Genomic DNA, 16782 nt, shown 5'->3' on the forward strand with positions numbered 1-16782 from the left:
GAAAGAGATGATGTAGACAGAGGAGGAGGAAGAGGGGAAGATGTGGTAGAGAGAGGAGGAGGGAAGATGTGGTAAAGAGAGGAGGAGGAGGGAAGATGTGGTAAAGAGAGGAGGAGGAGGGAAGATGTGGTAAAGAGAGGAGGAGGAGGGAAGATATGGTAAAGAGAGGAGGAGGAGGAGGGAAGATGTGGTAGAGAGAGGAGGAGGAGGAGGGAAGATGTGGTAGAGAGAGGAGGAGGAGGAGGAGGAGGAGGGAAGATGTGGTAGAGAGGAGGAGGAGGAGGGAAGATGTGGTAGAGAGAGTAGGAGGAGGAGGAGGGAAGATGTGGTAGAGAGGAGGAGGAGGAGGAGGGAAGATGTGGTAGAGAGGAGGAGGAGGAGGAGGAGGAGGGAAGATGTGGTAGAGAGGAGGAGGAGGAGGAGGGAAGATGTGGTAGAGAGAGGAGGAGGAGGAGGAGGGAAGATGTGGTAGAGAGAGGAGGAGGAGGAGGAGGAGGAGGAGGAGGAGGGAAGATGTGGTAGAGAGAGGGAGGAGGAGGAGGAGGAGGGAAGATGTGGTAGAGAGAGGAGGAGGAGGAGGGAAGATGTGGTAGAGAGAGGAGGAGGAGGGAAGATGTGGTAGAGAGAGGAGGAGGAGGGAAGATGTGGTAGAGAGAGGAGGAGGAGGGAAGATGTGGAAGAGAGAGGAGGAGGAGTGGAAGATGAGGAGGAGGGGAGGGAAGATGTGGAGAGAGAGGAGGAGGAGGGAAGATGTGGAAAAGAGAGGAGGAAGGAGGGAAGATGTGGAAAAGAGAGGAGGAGGAGGGAAGATGTGGTGGAGAGAGGAGGAGGAGGGAAGATGTGGTAGAGAGAGGAGGAGGAGGGAAGATGTGGTAGAGAGAAGGAGGAGGGTAGATGTGATAAAGAGGGTAGATGTGGTAGAGAGAAGAGGAGGAGGGAAGTGTGGTAGAGAGAGAAAGAGGAAAGGAGGGAAGATGTGGTAGAGAGAGAAAGAGAGAAAGGAGGGAAGATGTGGTAGAGAGAGAAAGACAGAGAGGAGGGGAGATGTGGTAGAGAGAGACAGAGAGGAGGGGAGATGTAGTAGAGAGAGAGAGATTAGGGGAGATGTGGTAGAGAGATAGAGAGTGGAGGGGAGATGTGGTAGAGAGAGAGTGGAGGGGTGATGTGGTAGAGAGAGTGGAGGGGAGATGTGGTAGAGAGAGAGAGAGTGGAGGGGAGATGTGGTAGAGAGAGAGAGAGTGGAGGGGAGATGTGGTAGAGAGAGGAGGAGGAGGGAAAAATGTGTAGGTGAGGGGGAGGAGGAAGATGTGGTAGGGAGGGGGAGGAGGAAGATGTGGTAGGGATGGGGGAGGAGGAAGATGTGGTAGGGAGGGGGAGGAGGGGGAAGATGTGGTAGGGAGGGGGAGGAGGAGGAAGATGTGGTAGGGAGGGGGAGGAGGAGGAAGATGTGGTAGGGAGGGGAGGAGGAGGAAGATGTGGTAGGGAGGGGGAGGAGGAGGAAGATGTGGTAGGGAGGGGGAGGAGGAGGAAGATGTGGTAGGGAGGGGGAGGAGGAAAGATGTGGTAGGGAGGGGGAGGAGGAAGATGTGGTAGGGAGGGGGAGGAGGAAGATGTGGTAGGGAGGGGGAGGAGGAAGATGTGGTAGGGAGGGGGAGGAGGAAGATGTGGTAGGGAGGGGGAGGAGGAAGATGTGGTAGGGAGGAGGAGGAGGAGGAGGAGGAGGAGGAGGAGGAGGAGGAAGATGTGGTAGGGAGGAGGAGGAGGAGGAGGAGGGAAGATGTGGTAGGGAGGAGGAGGAGGAAGATGTGGTAGGGAGGAGGAGGAGGAAGATGTGGTAGGGAGGAGGAGGAGGAGGAAGATGTGGTAGGGAGAGGAGGAGGAGGAGGAAGATGTGGTAGAGAGGAGGAGGAGGAGGAGGAGGAGGGAAGATGTGGTAGAGAGGAGGAGGAGGAGGAGGGAAGATGTGGTAGAGAGAGGAGGAGGAGGAGGAGGGAGATGTGGTAGAGAGGAGGAGGAGGAGGAGGAGGAGGAGGAGAAGATGTGGTAGAGAGAGGAGGAGGAGGGGAGGGAGGAAGATGTGGTAGAGAGAGGAGGAGGAGGAGGAAGATGTGGTAGAGAGAGGAGGAGGAGGGAAGATGTGGTAGGAGAGGAGGAGGAGGGAAGATGTGTAGGTAGAGAGAGGAGGAGGAGGGAAGATGTGGAAGAGAGAGGGAGGAGGAGGGAAGATGTGGAAGAGAGAGGAGGAGGAGGGAGAGAAGATGTGGAAAAGAAGGAGGAGGAGGAGAAGATGTGGTGAGAGAGGAGGAGGAGGGAAGATGTGGTAGAGAGAGGAGGAGGAGGGAAGATGTGTAGAGAGAAGGAGGAGGGTATAGTGTGATAAAGAGGGTAGATGTGGTAGAGAGAAGAGGAGGAGGGAAGATGTGGTAGAGAGAGAAAGAGAGAAAGGAGGGAAGATGTGGTAGAGAGAAAGAGAGAAAGGAGGGAAGATGAGGTAGAGAGAGAAAGACAGAGAGGAGGGGAGATGTGGTAGAGAGAGACAGAGAGGAGGGGAGATGTAGTAGAGAGAAGAGAGATTAGGGGAGATGTGGTAGAGAGATAGAGAGTGGAGGGGAGATGTGGTAGAGAGAGGTGGAGGGGAGATGTGGTAGAGAGAGAGTGGAGGGGAGATGTGGTAGGAGAGAGAGAGAGTGGAGGGAGATGTGGTAGAGAGAGAGAGTGGAGGGGGATGTGGTAGAGAGAGGAGGAGGAGGGAAAATGTGGTAGGGAGGGGAGGAGGAAGATGTGGTAGGGAGGGGGAGGAGGAAGATGTGGTAGGGAGGGGGAGGAGGAAGATGTGGTAGGGAGGGGGAGGAGGGGGAAGATGTGGTAGGGAGGGGGGGAGGAGGAAGATGTGGTAGGGAGGGGGAGGAGGAGGAAGATGTGGTAGGAGGGGGAGGAGGAGGAAGATGTGGTAGGGAGGGGGAGGAGGAGGAAGATGTGGTAGGGAGGGGGAGGAGGAGGAAGATGTGGTAGGGAGTGGTAGGGAGGGGGAGGAGGAAGATGTGGTAGGGAGGGGGAGGAGGAAGATGTGGTAGGGAGGGGGAGGAGGAAGATGTGGTAGGGAGGGGGAGGAGGAAGATGTGGTAGGGAGGGGGAGGAGGAAGATGTGGTAGGGAGGGGGAGGAGGAAGATGTGGTAGGAGGAGGAGGAGGAGGAGGAGGGAGAGAGGAGGAGGAGGAGGAGGAGGAGGAGGAGGAGGAGGAAGATGTGGTAGGGAGGAGGAGGAGGAAGATGTGGTAGGGAGGAGGAGGAGGAAGATGTGGTAGGGAGGAGGAGGAGGAGGAAGATGTGGTAGGGAGGAGGAGGAAGATGTGGTAGGGAGGAGGAGGAAGATCTGGTGGGGAGGAGGAGCAGGAAGATGTAGGGAGGAGGAGGAGGAGGATGTGGTAGGGAGGAGGAGGAGGAGGATGTGGTAGGGTGGAGGAGGAGGAATATGTGGTAAGGAGGAGGAGGAAGATGTGGTAAGGAGGAGGAGGAAGATGTGGTAGGGAGGATGAGGAGGAGGATGTTGTAGGCAGGAGGAGGAAGATGTGGTAGGGAGGATTGGTTGGTTGGTTGTTTTTGTTTTACAGCATATCAACCCTTTTCGGGTTATTTAATGCTAAATCCAAAGATTTTGAAGAAAATTTTTTTTAATTTGTTGTTTTCACATCGGTTTCTATTTAACCCATAGTTGGGACCCTAACAGGTACTACCATTCCGGGTCAGAGTGAACCTGGGAGCAATGGTAATTAAAGGGTGGCTCCACACTCCCCAAAGCCCGAAAGCTGGGGCCTCACCATCAGATATAGTTTTAGGTCATATCCAGGACCGGTAGGGAGAAGGAGGAGGATGTGGTGAGGTGGTGGTGGTGGAGGAGGAGGGCGGAAGGTGGTTAGGGAGGAGGATGTGGTAGGAGGAGGAGGATGTGGTAGGAGGAGGAGGAGGAGGAGAAGGAGGAGGAGGAGGAGGATGGAAGATGTAGTGGAGAGAGGAGGGCGGAAGATGTGGTGGAGAGAGGAGGAGGGCGGAAAATAAATGTGGGAGAGAGAGGAGGCGGGCAGAAGAAGGTGTCGAGAAGGTGAGAGAAATGTGCATTTACAACAAAAAACATCATATAAAAGAGCAAAAAAAAAATACGCTAAAAACAAAATGATTTAGAGATAAAGAAGGGAAAATGCACACAAAAGGTGATACCTGGGAAAGATAATGATAATCATTGGCTCGTGTAAGATGAAGTTGTGTCCGCTCTTCATCTGTTGCTCCTTTGAGGAGATAATAGAAAACGTGGTAGTTCCTAGCAAGAAAAAGAAAATTATAAAAGCATAAACAAAAAATACAATTTTGAAAAATTTATAAAACATAAAAAAATAAACAGAAAGAAAAACATTTTCAGATAAAACCAATAGACATCATGTGATCAATGTTTGTTTTAACTTATAGCAAAATAAAATTATTCTTATATTAGCAACAAATCACAAAAATACTTTCACATTGTTCATTTTATACAAAATAAATGACAAATGGTTATTTTTATTTAAGTTGTCAAAATCACAAATTGATTACTTGTATCCAAAAGTGAATAGTGTTATTGTTTAACTGTTTTCAATTTATTTTTGTTTGTTTTATAAGAATACTAGCAACATGGTTCAACATTGTTAGGGATTGAATGAGAAACCCTGTGTTATTTTGCACCCGAGCCATAACACTATATTATTATTGTTGCTGCTGCTTACAGATTACAATAATGTAAATATGAAGCGAAAATTAAAGATATAATCATTAATTTGGTGTGAGCTGATGAAATACAGTCAAAATTTGATAAAGTTAATCTTCATCTCTTTCGAAGCACACACAATGGTTTCAGGAAATCAATGAGCACCTGTCTGTGCACCTGTTCTAAGCTGCAAATTGTTTCATTCCTATAACTTTCAAGTTATACATAAAATAAAATACATATTTTCTTTTTATAGAGGTTGAACACTAATGCAGACCTCACAATGTTCTACCTTCTTTGATCAAAATGAAATATATTCATCCAATTACTCTGGATAATGTAGTTTCAGAATGTATTATGTCATGGGGTCTTTCTCCAATACCTTAGAGTTTGTCAACAGACAGACGGAGAGGACTACAACTTTAGAGATAAAAAAAGTATGTGGGTTAATCCACAAGTCTGTTTATCATGTATTAAAAGTAATAATTATCAAGCAATCCATTTGCTAAACGAGAAAAGTCAAAACAGTTTGCTGTCAACTGAAATGTTTATGGAGGGAGGTGATAGTTTCAATAGATGATTCCTATTTGCAGAATAGATACACAATTCTTTGTTAGCAGAGAGGAAAGCACATAAAGCTAAGAGTGAATGAGAACACAACATAAAATGACACTTATTTGGTCAGAACACAGCACAGTCAATGTTTGAGATTGCAAAAAGGTTTTATCAGACAAGACAGATGACCAATAGAAAATCAAATGTCTCAATGATAAATCAGATATATGAGTTTCTTTTAGATTCAACTGCTCAGTTTCATTTTAACATATGGTTATCAAGTCAATAAGTTTTTTCAGTCTTACTCTCAAATAAAACATTAAAAACAAAATAATGTCTTAGAATGTGAGAAATAGAAAACTCTAGATACAAGTCAATCAAATGTCTTTATTTGTTAAGGTCTACAATACCAGTACATCCAAAACTTTTGTTGTATCAGTTGCATATGTGGTCTTTTGAGAAATGTTTGGATTGCTGAGTGTTTAAAATCTGCAGTAATTACTAATAAACAATCTGGAGTATCAATAATATAGATTTTACAGTTTCTATTAACATTAAAAATGCTTGCAGATATACCAGAGGTACAAAGAAAGACAGAGTACAAAGGGCATTATTAACAGAGATACATTTATTTAAAAACCAAACACTATTTCTATAACATTAATACCAATTAATAAAGCACAAAGAGATAGGTATAATAAACTGTTTGGAAATAGATGCATTCAATCAAACATTAATATACATATTTTAATATCTAAAACACAGTTGACTAACAGAGGTACCCAATATCACCTAAGGTCATAATTTCTGTAAATTACATATATTACAAAAAATAAAATCAAAATAAAAGTATAACTAAACAATCGACTTGATAATGTAATTTGAAATGTTTAAGTTTATTGTGAAACAAAATTAATGTTAAAATATTTATGCACAAACATTTATCTGTAAGTATGGTGCACTAACTGAATGATCCACCTCATACATTAGAAAAAGGCATTGTTATTTACATAAACCAATTACAGGCAGTTTTCTTCCCTCTATTTACTCTTCCTCTTTATATCAAAACATTGTTTAAATTTGTGCCAGTGTTATGGGTGCTAGTGTTAGGACTTTTGAGCAAGGATGAAAGCTTCTCCTTCCTCTATTTAAAAAAAAAAATCAAATATCTATCATTATTAAATATTAAAATCGAATGGAAATTATTTTTTTAACTATACCAATATTTGTCTTATATGACAGACAAAAAAGATTTTATTATATACCTTATATTTAAAAAGCAATTAATCACATGAATACTGCAAGGAAAACTGACTATTTTATACAGAAGATTATCTGATTAAATCTACACATGAAACACTCAATAAATGTCGAAATTAACAAAATCTTTACACTACTTATACCATTGCATCATGATCCTATTTACTTCTCTCCTCATGAGGACAAAAACATAAGATCGGTTTTTAGTGTGGCGAAAATCCAGCTCACCAAAAAGGGGCATTCTGGATTGGAACAAAAATTTAAATTGACTCAGTCTAGAAGGACTTCTCTACTGACCGAGGACATATTAGATTAAGTGTAGTATCAGAAAAGATACTATATGTTGTTCCTAACTGCATAATCTAATATATAAAAGACTATAGGTCTGTCTGTCTCCATACTTTCAAACTATCTCTTCCAAAAGTAAAAGTCGCAGAGCGGTGCTAGGAGCCTCAAATGATTATATTATTTATGGATCATTCTTTTATGGGTCTTTAGCCAGTTAAAATAGTTTTTAAGGGGTCAAAAATGGAACAAAATTGAAAAAAATTGTTGTACATTTGTCTTAGTTTATTTTTAATCAGTTCATATGCGTGTCACGTCTAGCTAAAACCACTGTCAAAAATTTTCCCCACTCTTTAACTATGCCAAAACCAAAACATAGATTCCATGAACAAAGCTTTTTTTCTTAGAAGTGCACGCTTGTGGAACTCTCTTCCGTCTGCCCGTTACCCACCTGACTATAACCTAGATGTCTTCAAGTCCAACATAAACAAATTCCTGATGAACCGCCCCCTTAAGTAAGACACTCTACCAAATCTCTAATACTAACGATTACTACGATACTATCCCATTGACTACTGTACACGCAATAACTCTTATCCCCGAGTGGCTTCCGGGCCTTGATAAGTGGTGACTTCCATGTAAAAAAAAAAAAAAAAAAACTATGTTTACTATGCTATAATCATATTGACTAATGTGTACCCATTAACCCTTATCCTCGAGTGGCCTCGATAAGTGGTAATTCCTATGTAAAAAAAAATAAAAATTAAAAAAAAACAAAAAAAAAACAGTAATAACGTCACCAGCTTTGAATGCTACAGTTTTGCTTTTGGTTTTGATTCTAGCTAATGGCACCCAAATACTTTTTTTTTTACTTTTGAAATCATGACTATAATATATGAAATTTGAACAAATTAAAATATCATATTTAAGTGCATTTTAGACCAGACAAAGCCAAGTGCCCCTTCACTAGTGTTTGATATTGGATAATTGTTGACACAAATTCTCACTACATTATTTATAACGGTCAAATATCATGATTCTAAATAACAATATTTGCAAATTGATTGATTATATTTACAATTAGCTTGATAACTAGATTTTTATTTACTACTTGAAATCATTCAAACAAAATTTTCAGGATTATTCAAAATGTTCATGTTTTTTTTTATTTTTCGAGGGAGGAGGGGAGTAATTTTTGAGGCAGCAGTTATTTTTATTTCTATTTACATAATTAGTACAATACATGCATCTGAAAATAAATCAACTTTATGCTGGTATGTGTTGAGAATATACCAAGAGAGACTTAGAATCATCTGTCTAATCTAAGCAAGGGCTAAAGTGGAGTGTTGTAATTCACATGATCATTTCAACAACCAGGATCCTGTCCTTAAATATCATAGGTGGCCACTAATGACTAACAGTCTTATTGGCCAAGTCTGAGGTGCAGTCAGCAATTTTTATAGTCATTATAAAAAAAAAGGAAAGAAAGAATCCAGAAAAGAAAAACAAAGCAATGTATAAACATAAATTAAAATATTCCCTGCTATTTTTTTTTTTTTCACTGTACATAAAATCAGGAACAAACAATAGGAAGGGAACAGGTTAGGCCGGCACCGCCTACTCCTGAAAGAAAGAGACTGCTCAGCTCAAAGACAGATTGCTCAAAACAATTTAGTTTCAACACATTGAGTGCTGGACAGTTTTCTGTTAGATACAAAAAGTCTCAGTTCTCACTAAGAAGGACACAGTTTCTAGTAAAGACAACAACACTTTCAAGTTTGGGCTTCCATAAAGGAAGACGAAGAAAGAAACCCCTTCCTCACAAATTCATTAGTTCATTAAAGAAACAATCACCTCAGAACTCCACTGATCTTCGCACTCAATAACAACGCTACCTTGTAGTTTGCTATATACCCTCTGCCAAGCGGTCTCCCGTGTCACCTTTATGCCAGTGATCGCCAACTAACTTGCATACAACCAAGTTCACTTCTCGCCAATCCTCGCAGCTACAAGGTCACGTTTCCCAAAAGACAGACTCACTGTAATGGCAGGGTTTCTTCCTTTGGATCAATTACTGCTCTGCGCGCCAGACACAAATGAACACTCTTACATCGAGAACTAAGGTTAGTCTTACTTTCATGTCCACATTCGCTGAATAAAACATTAACATTATTGAAATGAAATTAAGTTATCAATTTAATTTTCATTATATATGGTGTACACGTTTCGTATATGATTCGTTTGTAGATTATTTCCAAAATATGCTTGCAAAACAATCTGTAAATGATAATCTTTACTGAACCCATAGATCGGACTGACAAACATACCCAAAAACAATTTATTATTAGAGAGAATGTGGTTACTGTACTATTTGACATTCAAATACATTTTCTTTTATTTTGTAAATGTAACATTCTGGCAATTTTGAACTGGACCTATCATCAACGTAAAGTAAAATTATTTGTGTATGGTATTAGTTTAAAAGTTGGTCTAAGCGCCAAACTAACTGTGGAATCAGCATCTTTGATCAGATTGTAGAAATTCTGGAACATTTTTTTCAAACTAATTATTCAAAATTTAAAGTATGTACTATTAAAATATTAGAAACAAATGTTCAAACATTTTTAGTATTCCCTTTTGAGTTTAATATTTTCTATTATTAGCTGACCAAACAACATACTATAATAATAGAAGGGTGGAGCAGTCATCCAAATCATTGTAGGTAGTGTATATTATATATTTTTTAAATTAAAAATTGAAGTTTATGAACTATTTAAATTTATATGGAGAAGTAAAATATTTTTTTATTTTTTGTATCCCTATGCTGAATTCCTAAACATACTTAGAGTAGGTTAAAAAGACATTATTTTCATTTATTCAGTGATTGTGTGAATGCAGCATTTTTTATGGCATCTTTCAGAGTTTTAAGCTCATGTTAGAAAATTGTTTTATCGTTTTAATTTCGTAGCTGATAAACCTGAATAATGCACCTGTTTATTCATAATCATATATATATATGTGTACACACACAACTAGAGATTTTTTTCTTGAAGTTAGCATTATATAAATTTGAATTGGAATTTTTAAGTTACACAATTCTTACATCAAGGAAATAAAAATCTAATTCATTTCATGCAATCTACACACAATCCTTCTGATTAGAATATTTGGGAGAGGAGGCATCGTTTAAGATGACAGACTTTGCTTTTCTAGTAAAAAAAAAAAAAATGCTATAAGAAAGGAAAAGATCAAGAAAAAAGAAAAAAATGCCTGATGAAGAAGTATATTGTCAAAACTAAGTTGATTTGATATTTTTAATTAATAAATGTTTAATGAAAATATAACTATTTTCATTTAAACTGATATACTTATAAGAAAAGTTTGAAAAACACGGTGTTGACAGATACTTCAGCTAGTTCAATTATAATATCATAGGAGTAGATTATTTTCCTTCTGAGTTACATTGAGGGTATGTTGTGTAAGGTTATCTGATTATTATTCTTTGTTTTGTTTTTTGTCATTGAAACTTGATCAACTCAACCTGCAAACTGCATGGCCTAATATATAAAAATGTTGGTCTAAATATAGTGAATTTATAGACATTGTGAATTTAGTCCTAGGACTTTTTTTCAAAGTTAGTCTTGAGCATGGTTTGTGAAGAAAGAGCAAATTAAATCCCACAATATATTCCAACACATCAAAACAGAATGAAATACAGATGCGACTCCAATTTTCTAGCAACTTTGATTCCAGAAGTTTGTTAAAGCATTGAATTTCACCATAACAATTTATCAACACATATTTAAACCACTTATATACCTTGTCTCTAGGCCATTAAGGATTATTGGAAACTTGGAAATAGATTGGTGTTTATGTTTAAAATTACAACTGTCACTTGAATTTATCTAGTGCTAAATTTAAGCAAAATAATATAATTTCAAAATAAAAAGAGACTATCACCAGTAGTTGCAGAATAACCAAACAAAATGATGACGAACTACACACAAAGCCATTCATTGGATATTCAGTAAGCTAAGGTGATGGCAGCAGGATTATCAAGTTCCTTCTTATGATTTTGCCTGGATTGAAAGAGGTGCCAGACCATCAATTGCTGCAAAGTTAGTGTTTTACCTGCATCACTATTTAATAAAGTGTTCAATCCAAAATTCAGAGAAGTCTACAAAATAAAAAGCTCTTGAAGATGGTCAACAATTCAGATAAAATATTGTGAATTTATGATAGAATCCAAAACATGCTTATAATAAAAATAAGATTTCATCTCGACACGAGTTGTACACAAACTCAACCAAAAGAAATAACCTATTTATTGAGAGACAATAGTTTTTATTGTTAATGTCAATAAAATAAGACTATATTACAACTATTTAAAATGTCTTACTACACAATTTAATTCAAATACCTCATCTCTTTCAGCAATGCCATCAACATTTTTGCTCAAATAAAACTATTAGCAATAACCTAGTAAATAGGTTTTTTTTTTTAAGGTAGGGGGGTTGAGTTTGTGTACAACTCGTGTCCATATCACTTAATATCACTTAATCACTGGTCACCAAACTTGGTACCTATTTGTCCAAGTTCAAGGTCACAAAAAGATGAAAGTCACATTTTTGGCCATAACTTCAGTTCTGTTCATCATAAAGACTCACTACTTGACTCATATTGAAACTAATGAAGTTTGCATCTTATATAATCTTGACTTTTAACCTTAAAAAGTTTAGTAACATTCAAAATTCTGACAGAATTCCAAATTCATACATAAAATGTGAAAAAAAAAATCAGATCTTTTTTATAACAACAATCACCATGCAAAATTTCAACTTGATCAGTTAAAGAGTTTTTTTTCTTTTTTTTCTTTCTAGTTATCAATGTTTCTGTGGTATAACTGAGAACATTCTATACAATATAAGTACAAGTTAGGTTCAGATAAGATTTTGCACATCTCTATCTGATAACAAAGATGGGTCAGTCTCTTGAATGATGATTAATAAAGATGCTATTTTAAACGATTTGGACATATGAGGATCAAAATAACCATTCAAACCATCTGTTAAATATGATGGTCACCATAAATTAATATCTACAACTCAAAATATTGAAACTTTCGATTCTAATATTTATATGTTTGCATTTTAGATGAGTTAGCAGACAGCTCAATTAGCTTTTAAGGATGTTTACGAAAACAAATCTCTTGAGTGCTATAAAATATTTTTGCAGCAAAACATTTCACGTGTGTAAGGATGTTGTAAATTGTATTAAATAAGATGTGTATATCTTTATAGAGTGTATTAATCTGAAGCTCTAAAATAGGATATATTGAGATACTCCTGCTATCAGGATATTTATTGCACATTAAAAATAAAGTGTTATAAAACTTTAGGGAAAAAAACTAATAGTATATCTCTGAAAATTACAATTTCTTTCCAAGATAATTTTGCTTGAATAAAAACTGCAAGAAGAAGTCAAGTCTTAATATAAGATACTATTATTCATATTACTTTGATTCTTCAAATTACTGTTCTCATCTCCAGTGTTATTTTCACAACATTTTGGTTAATGTAACCTCCAACCTTCTTATGGCATATCTTTTCAAACTCTAGCATCTTTCCATCAAACTCTGGCATCTGAACAAAATTTTGAATTAAACCCTTTATTCAATCCACGGAGATTGCATGCTCTCGTTCGATCAGCAACGACTGGGTAAAAATCTCAAGTATTTCACAATTGTATTTACACTCTCCTGGAGATTGAAAGTTTAATCCTCAGTGCAGGTGACAATCAAAATATTACTGCAAATTACTTAGGAACTCTATCCAGGTTCAACAAGCTACACCTGAAGAAGGTCAGTGGTTACATTAGCCGAAACATGAGAACAGTAGTCCAAAGACTCTAAATAATATGAATAATCAATTCTGATCTCAAAAATTAAGAAACACAAGATACTTTTATTTACCTAGATTTGACCAACCAAAGAAAAGATCGCTCGTAGATGTTAAATGTAAGAATTAATTTTTATATTTTCTGAGTTATTCTGGTTGAGTTTTCTCTTGACTTTTGAGAATCTATTCAGTGTTTATTTTGATGTGTACCCAAGTATTATGAACTTAAGTTTGGTTTTATGACATGTGTCACCCCATTTCACCATTGCATTTTTAGGTTTTCCTGAACATTGTGAAGATATTTTGCATGAAATTTTGCCTTGATATTGCATTTTCATTTAACAGATTTTGATTATAGAAATTTCAGTTACTACTTAAATTTGTTTAATTATGTTTTGAAACATGTAAGTCTTTCTTTCCTCCAAAACTGACATTAAATCACAGTATCATATAACTGATCTGTCATTTTATTTATCTATAATTGACTGAACATGTATGAATACATTCTTTCCTACAAATAATAAACAAATATTCAAAGTTATAATTTATTTTTTAAAAAGACAGGCCTAGTTTAATTAAGGAAGATGAAACACAAAGTATTAAAAATTCTCTTTGTATAAAGTGTCATTGCGTGAGAAAATAAAGTACTCTTTCCACGCCAATAGAAAATGAGTAAAAATATGCAACTGACAGAATAGCAAAAAGAAGCTACAACTCTGCAAGAGAGAAAGGTTCATAAGTAAGATGAGATGGAAGAAAAGACTACTGTCCAATGCTGGTCTTTTGAAAAAAAAAAGCAACATAAGAAATAAGTAAAGAATGTGTGGAATGTGTTATTTCAGAAAACAACCAAGTCTGAAAATGATTTCAAAAGTAAAACAAAGATTTGCAATACACAAGAGAATTTTTAATTTTTCAAAGATGCAGAGCATCATAAAAACTATCGTATTCACTCCCTAAAGACAAAACAAGTTTTCCTTTGGGAAAACCTCAAAAATAGAAGAAAATTTTTGGTGTGATAAAACATTAAATATGGAAAAATGAATTCAAAACCATTGCTTTTTTGAAAACATTTCAATGTATTGAAATTGGATAAAAATAAATGGAATTCAAATATCAAAATAGAAATGAATGTATACATTAAATTAAATTTTTCTTAACTTCAAGTCTAATGATTAAAATTTTAGTCATGAAACCAAAGTCTTCTTTGAGTCAGACTTTTTCACGATATTGTATTAAGTATTGCCACAGTTATGGAAACAAAATTTTGCATGGCAATTACTGCTATCAAAGAATATCAAATCCATACATCAAATTTGGAAAAAAATCGGAAGTTGAAATTCTGTCAAAATTTCAACAGCAACATAACTTTCAAAATCAAGGTCATAAGCTGTGAGACCTTCTTCGACTATAATATTAGTTAACTAGTGAGTCTCTACAAGGAATAGTATAAAAGTTATCACCAAAAGTGTGTGTGTGGGAGGGGGGTACCTTTTCTGTAATATGAACTTTGACCTTGCTATCTCCAAATTAAATCAGTGTTAAATTAAAGAAAGACTGATAATTTAACCAAATTTTAAGATAATTGGTCAAACAATGTGGATGCTAGGCTGTAGAAAAACAAACATGACTGAAAATGATCTGTCTAGGTAGAGGTAACGAAATTCAAATATCATATAGATATATTTTTGTATTGATCTTGACCAGGCACAAAAGGACATAAGATTTCTTTTGTTCAAAAAATTGAATCACCAATAAAATTAAATATGATTCATCAAGCTGAATGGATAAGCAGGCAGTAGAATTTGTAATTTATGCTTTTTACTTGAAGCACATTAGGTATATAATATTACCGATGTAATTGTATAATACCAAAATTAATATGAAAAAGGATTATTTTGGTATTATCGTAAAAATAATTTACTAATATAATAAAAATCTTTATTTACCTTTCATTTATGGCTTGAGAAACAATTCTTGATTTTTCCAGCAGGTATTTTTCAACAATAGCACTGGAAAGAAAAAAAAAAGTGTTTAAAATCAAGCATTAGCAGAAAATAGAAATCAGACAAAAAGTAAAAATATTTTGAACTGAAAAAAAAAAATAAAATAAAATAGTATTACAGTAATTAGGTCATCAAGTGTATGTTTATGCACTGGAAAGAGAATAAAAGAACTGAAAAAGTCACGTAAAAAATAACAAAATCAAGATAGATTAAACAAAGTTTTAGTGAAATTACTGGTTACTAGTGGGACCTGTGAAAATTCTTCTGTTATTTCCTCAGTTTATTATATATTGCTACCTTTTGTTTCTATGGATGTCCTGTGCTGGCACAGACTGCCACGATATTATTATATCATTTTTGTTCAAGCTTAAACCTATCTATTTAAGTAGCATTACAAGCGTATGCTGTGTTTTCATGGACATCGGCAATATGTGCTTCAACAGGTCATGTTTTTATCTGTTGATCAATTTTTAAAAGAATTACATTGATGGAAAGAGAATAAAATAAGCTTTCCAATGATGTTAATTTATTTTTCTTTTATGTGTTCAATGTTTTTATGCTCAAACTTAAAAATGAAAGAATGGTAAAAAATGACAACAGCAAAAAGGGAAACAGTTTTTTCAATGTTTACATTTCATATGTTACGTTTGGATACATATGTGCGGGGTTAAATTTGATTGGATATGGCTGAAATTTTAACAGCTATATAAACAAAGAAGTCCATCTCTACTGGTGTTTGATTTTTATTTTTACGACTACAGGAAGCAAAGTTACGGCCGAGCAAAGTTGACAAAGAATATTTCAAAATTGATAAGATAATTCGGCATATATCATCCATTTTCATATAGATAATAGTTTCAGAATTATTTTCATGTATAATATGTAAATATTTGATAATTATTAATTGTGCGGAAATGTCTTTAAAATGTTATCTTTTATAGAAATTAACAAATAAACAGCTTGCTAAGCGCTAATGCTAACATAATGCACGGAGCTGACTAAAGTATTCTCTTAAAAATAGAAAACTGTGTTTCTGCTTTCGTCTTATTAGACTAGTCATTTTTTATTCTGAGTTTGTCAATTTAAAAAAAAAAATATTCGCAAGTTTTTTTTTTAACTGATGATATCTAAATAATAATGATTAAGCTGTTCGATAAACAATTTCATTATGATATATTTTGTAAATTTTTACCTTGTTTCCACCTTAATATTTTTTTTTAAATGACTACCTTTTAAGGTTTTCAGGTATGCTGAAAACGAATATCGCATTTAAATTTTCCGCAAATAAGTAGTTTTCCGGATATTAAGCAATATCATTTCTTACGCTATTGCTGGTGGCCATCTTGGTATGCGTGTTTGTGTATAGTTTCTTGGGGTTGTGTTTACGCGCTTGCATGTACCAAGATAGCCACTAGTGATAACATAAGAAATGACATTGCTTAATATCTGGAAAACTACTTATTTGCAGAAAATTTAAATGTGCTATTCATTTTCAGCATACCCTAAAGCCTATAAAAGTAATCATTTTAAATGTTATGGTGGAAACAAAGAAATAAAACTACCGTTTTATTTCTTTGTTTACATAATTGAATTTTCAGTAAAACAACAGAATAGAAATGACAAAAATTATCATCAACTGGTGAATATATAGTGGTTGCTTATCAGGATTCCTGATATCCTGGTACTGTGAAAGTTACATCAAGGATTCATGTAGAGTACAATTTATGGTTGCATCTCAGAAAATAGGGGTATATTTTGGGCCAGATAGAGAGGATTTACAAAATTGAAAATTGGACTGGTCCCAAAATGCATAAGTTCTGGTCGACTATGGGAATTTCCATCTTTTACAGAAATCCAAAATCTATATGAAAAATTTTCTTCGATTTATTTCTGAGATTAATTCATATCTACTCAATCTTTTTTTCTTTGAGGGGGAGTAGTAAATACCGGCCATGAATGCTCTTTAGGCATCCAATGACTACACCCAAGATTAAGCTCTCCTTTGGTGAGGAGGCAGGAAAGTGCCTATTCTCAATTAATCTAT

At 36.1% G+C, this 16782-nt stretch overlaps 1 protein-coding gene and 1 pseudogene across 33 annotated transcripts in view; both read right to left on the bottom strand.

Moving 5' to 3' along the window:
* LOC145268594 (unconventional myosin-IXb-like) overlaps positions 1-16782 on the bottom strand; it is a 349537-nt gene that overhangs the window by 189121 nt on the left and 143634 nt on the right. For all 33 annotated transcript variants that reach the window (XM_080124293.1, XM_080124274.1, XM_080124194.1 and 30 more), the window contains exons 4-5: positions 14682-14744; positions 4216-4315 (exon numbers count right to left, since the gene is read on the bottom strand). In XM_080124293.1, the coding sequence (XP_079980419.1) occupies positions 4216-4315; positions 14682-14744 (163 nt within the window). The remainder of the gene's footprint in view (positions 1-4215; positions 4316-14681; positions 14745-16782) is intronic.
* LOC145273159 (uncharacterized) lies at positions 1872-2984 on the bottom strand (annotated as a pseudogene).

Source organism: Euprymna scolopes, chromosome 4 (genome assembly GCF_053919585.1).
Source record: "Euprymna scolopes isolate OS-2025 chromosome 4, ASM5391958v1, whole genome shotgun sequence".
NCBI classification, from domain to species: Eukaryota; Metazoa; Mollusca; class Cephalopoda; order Sepiida; family Sepiolidae; genus Euprymna; species Euprymna scolopes.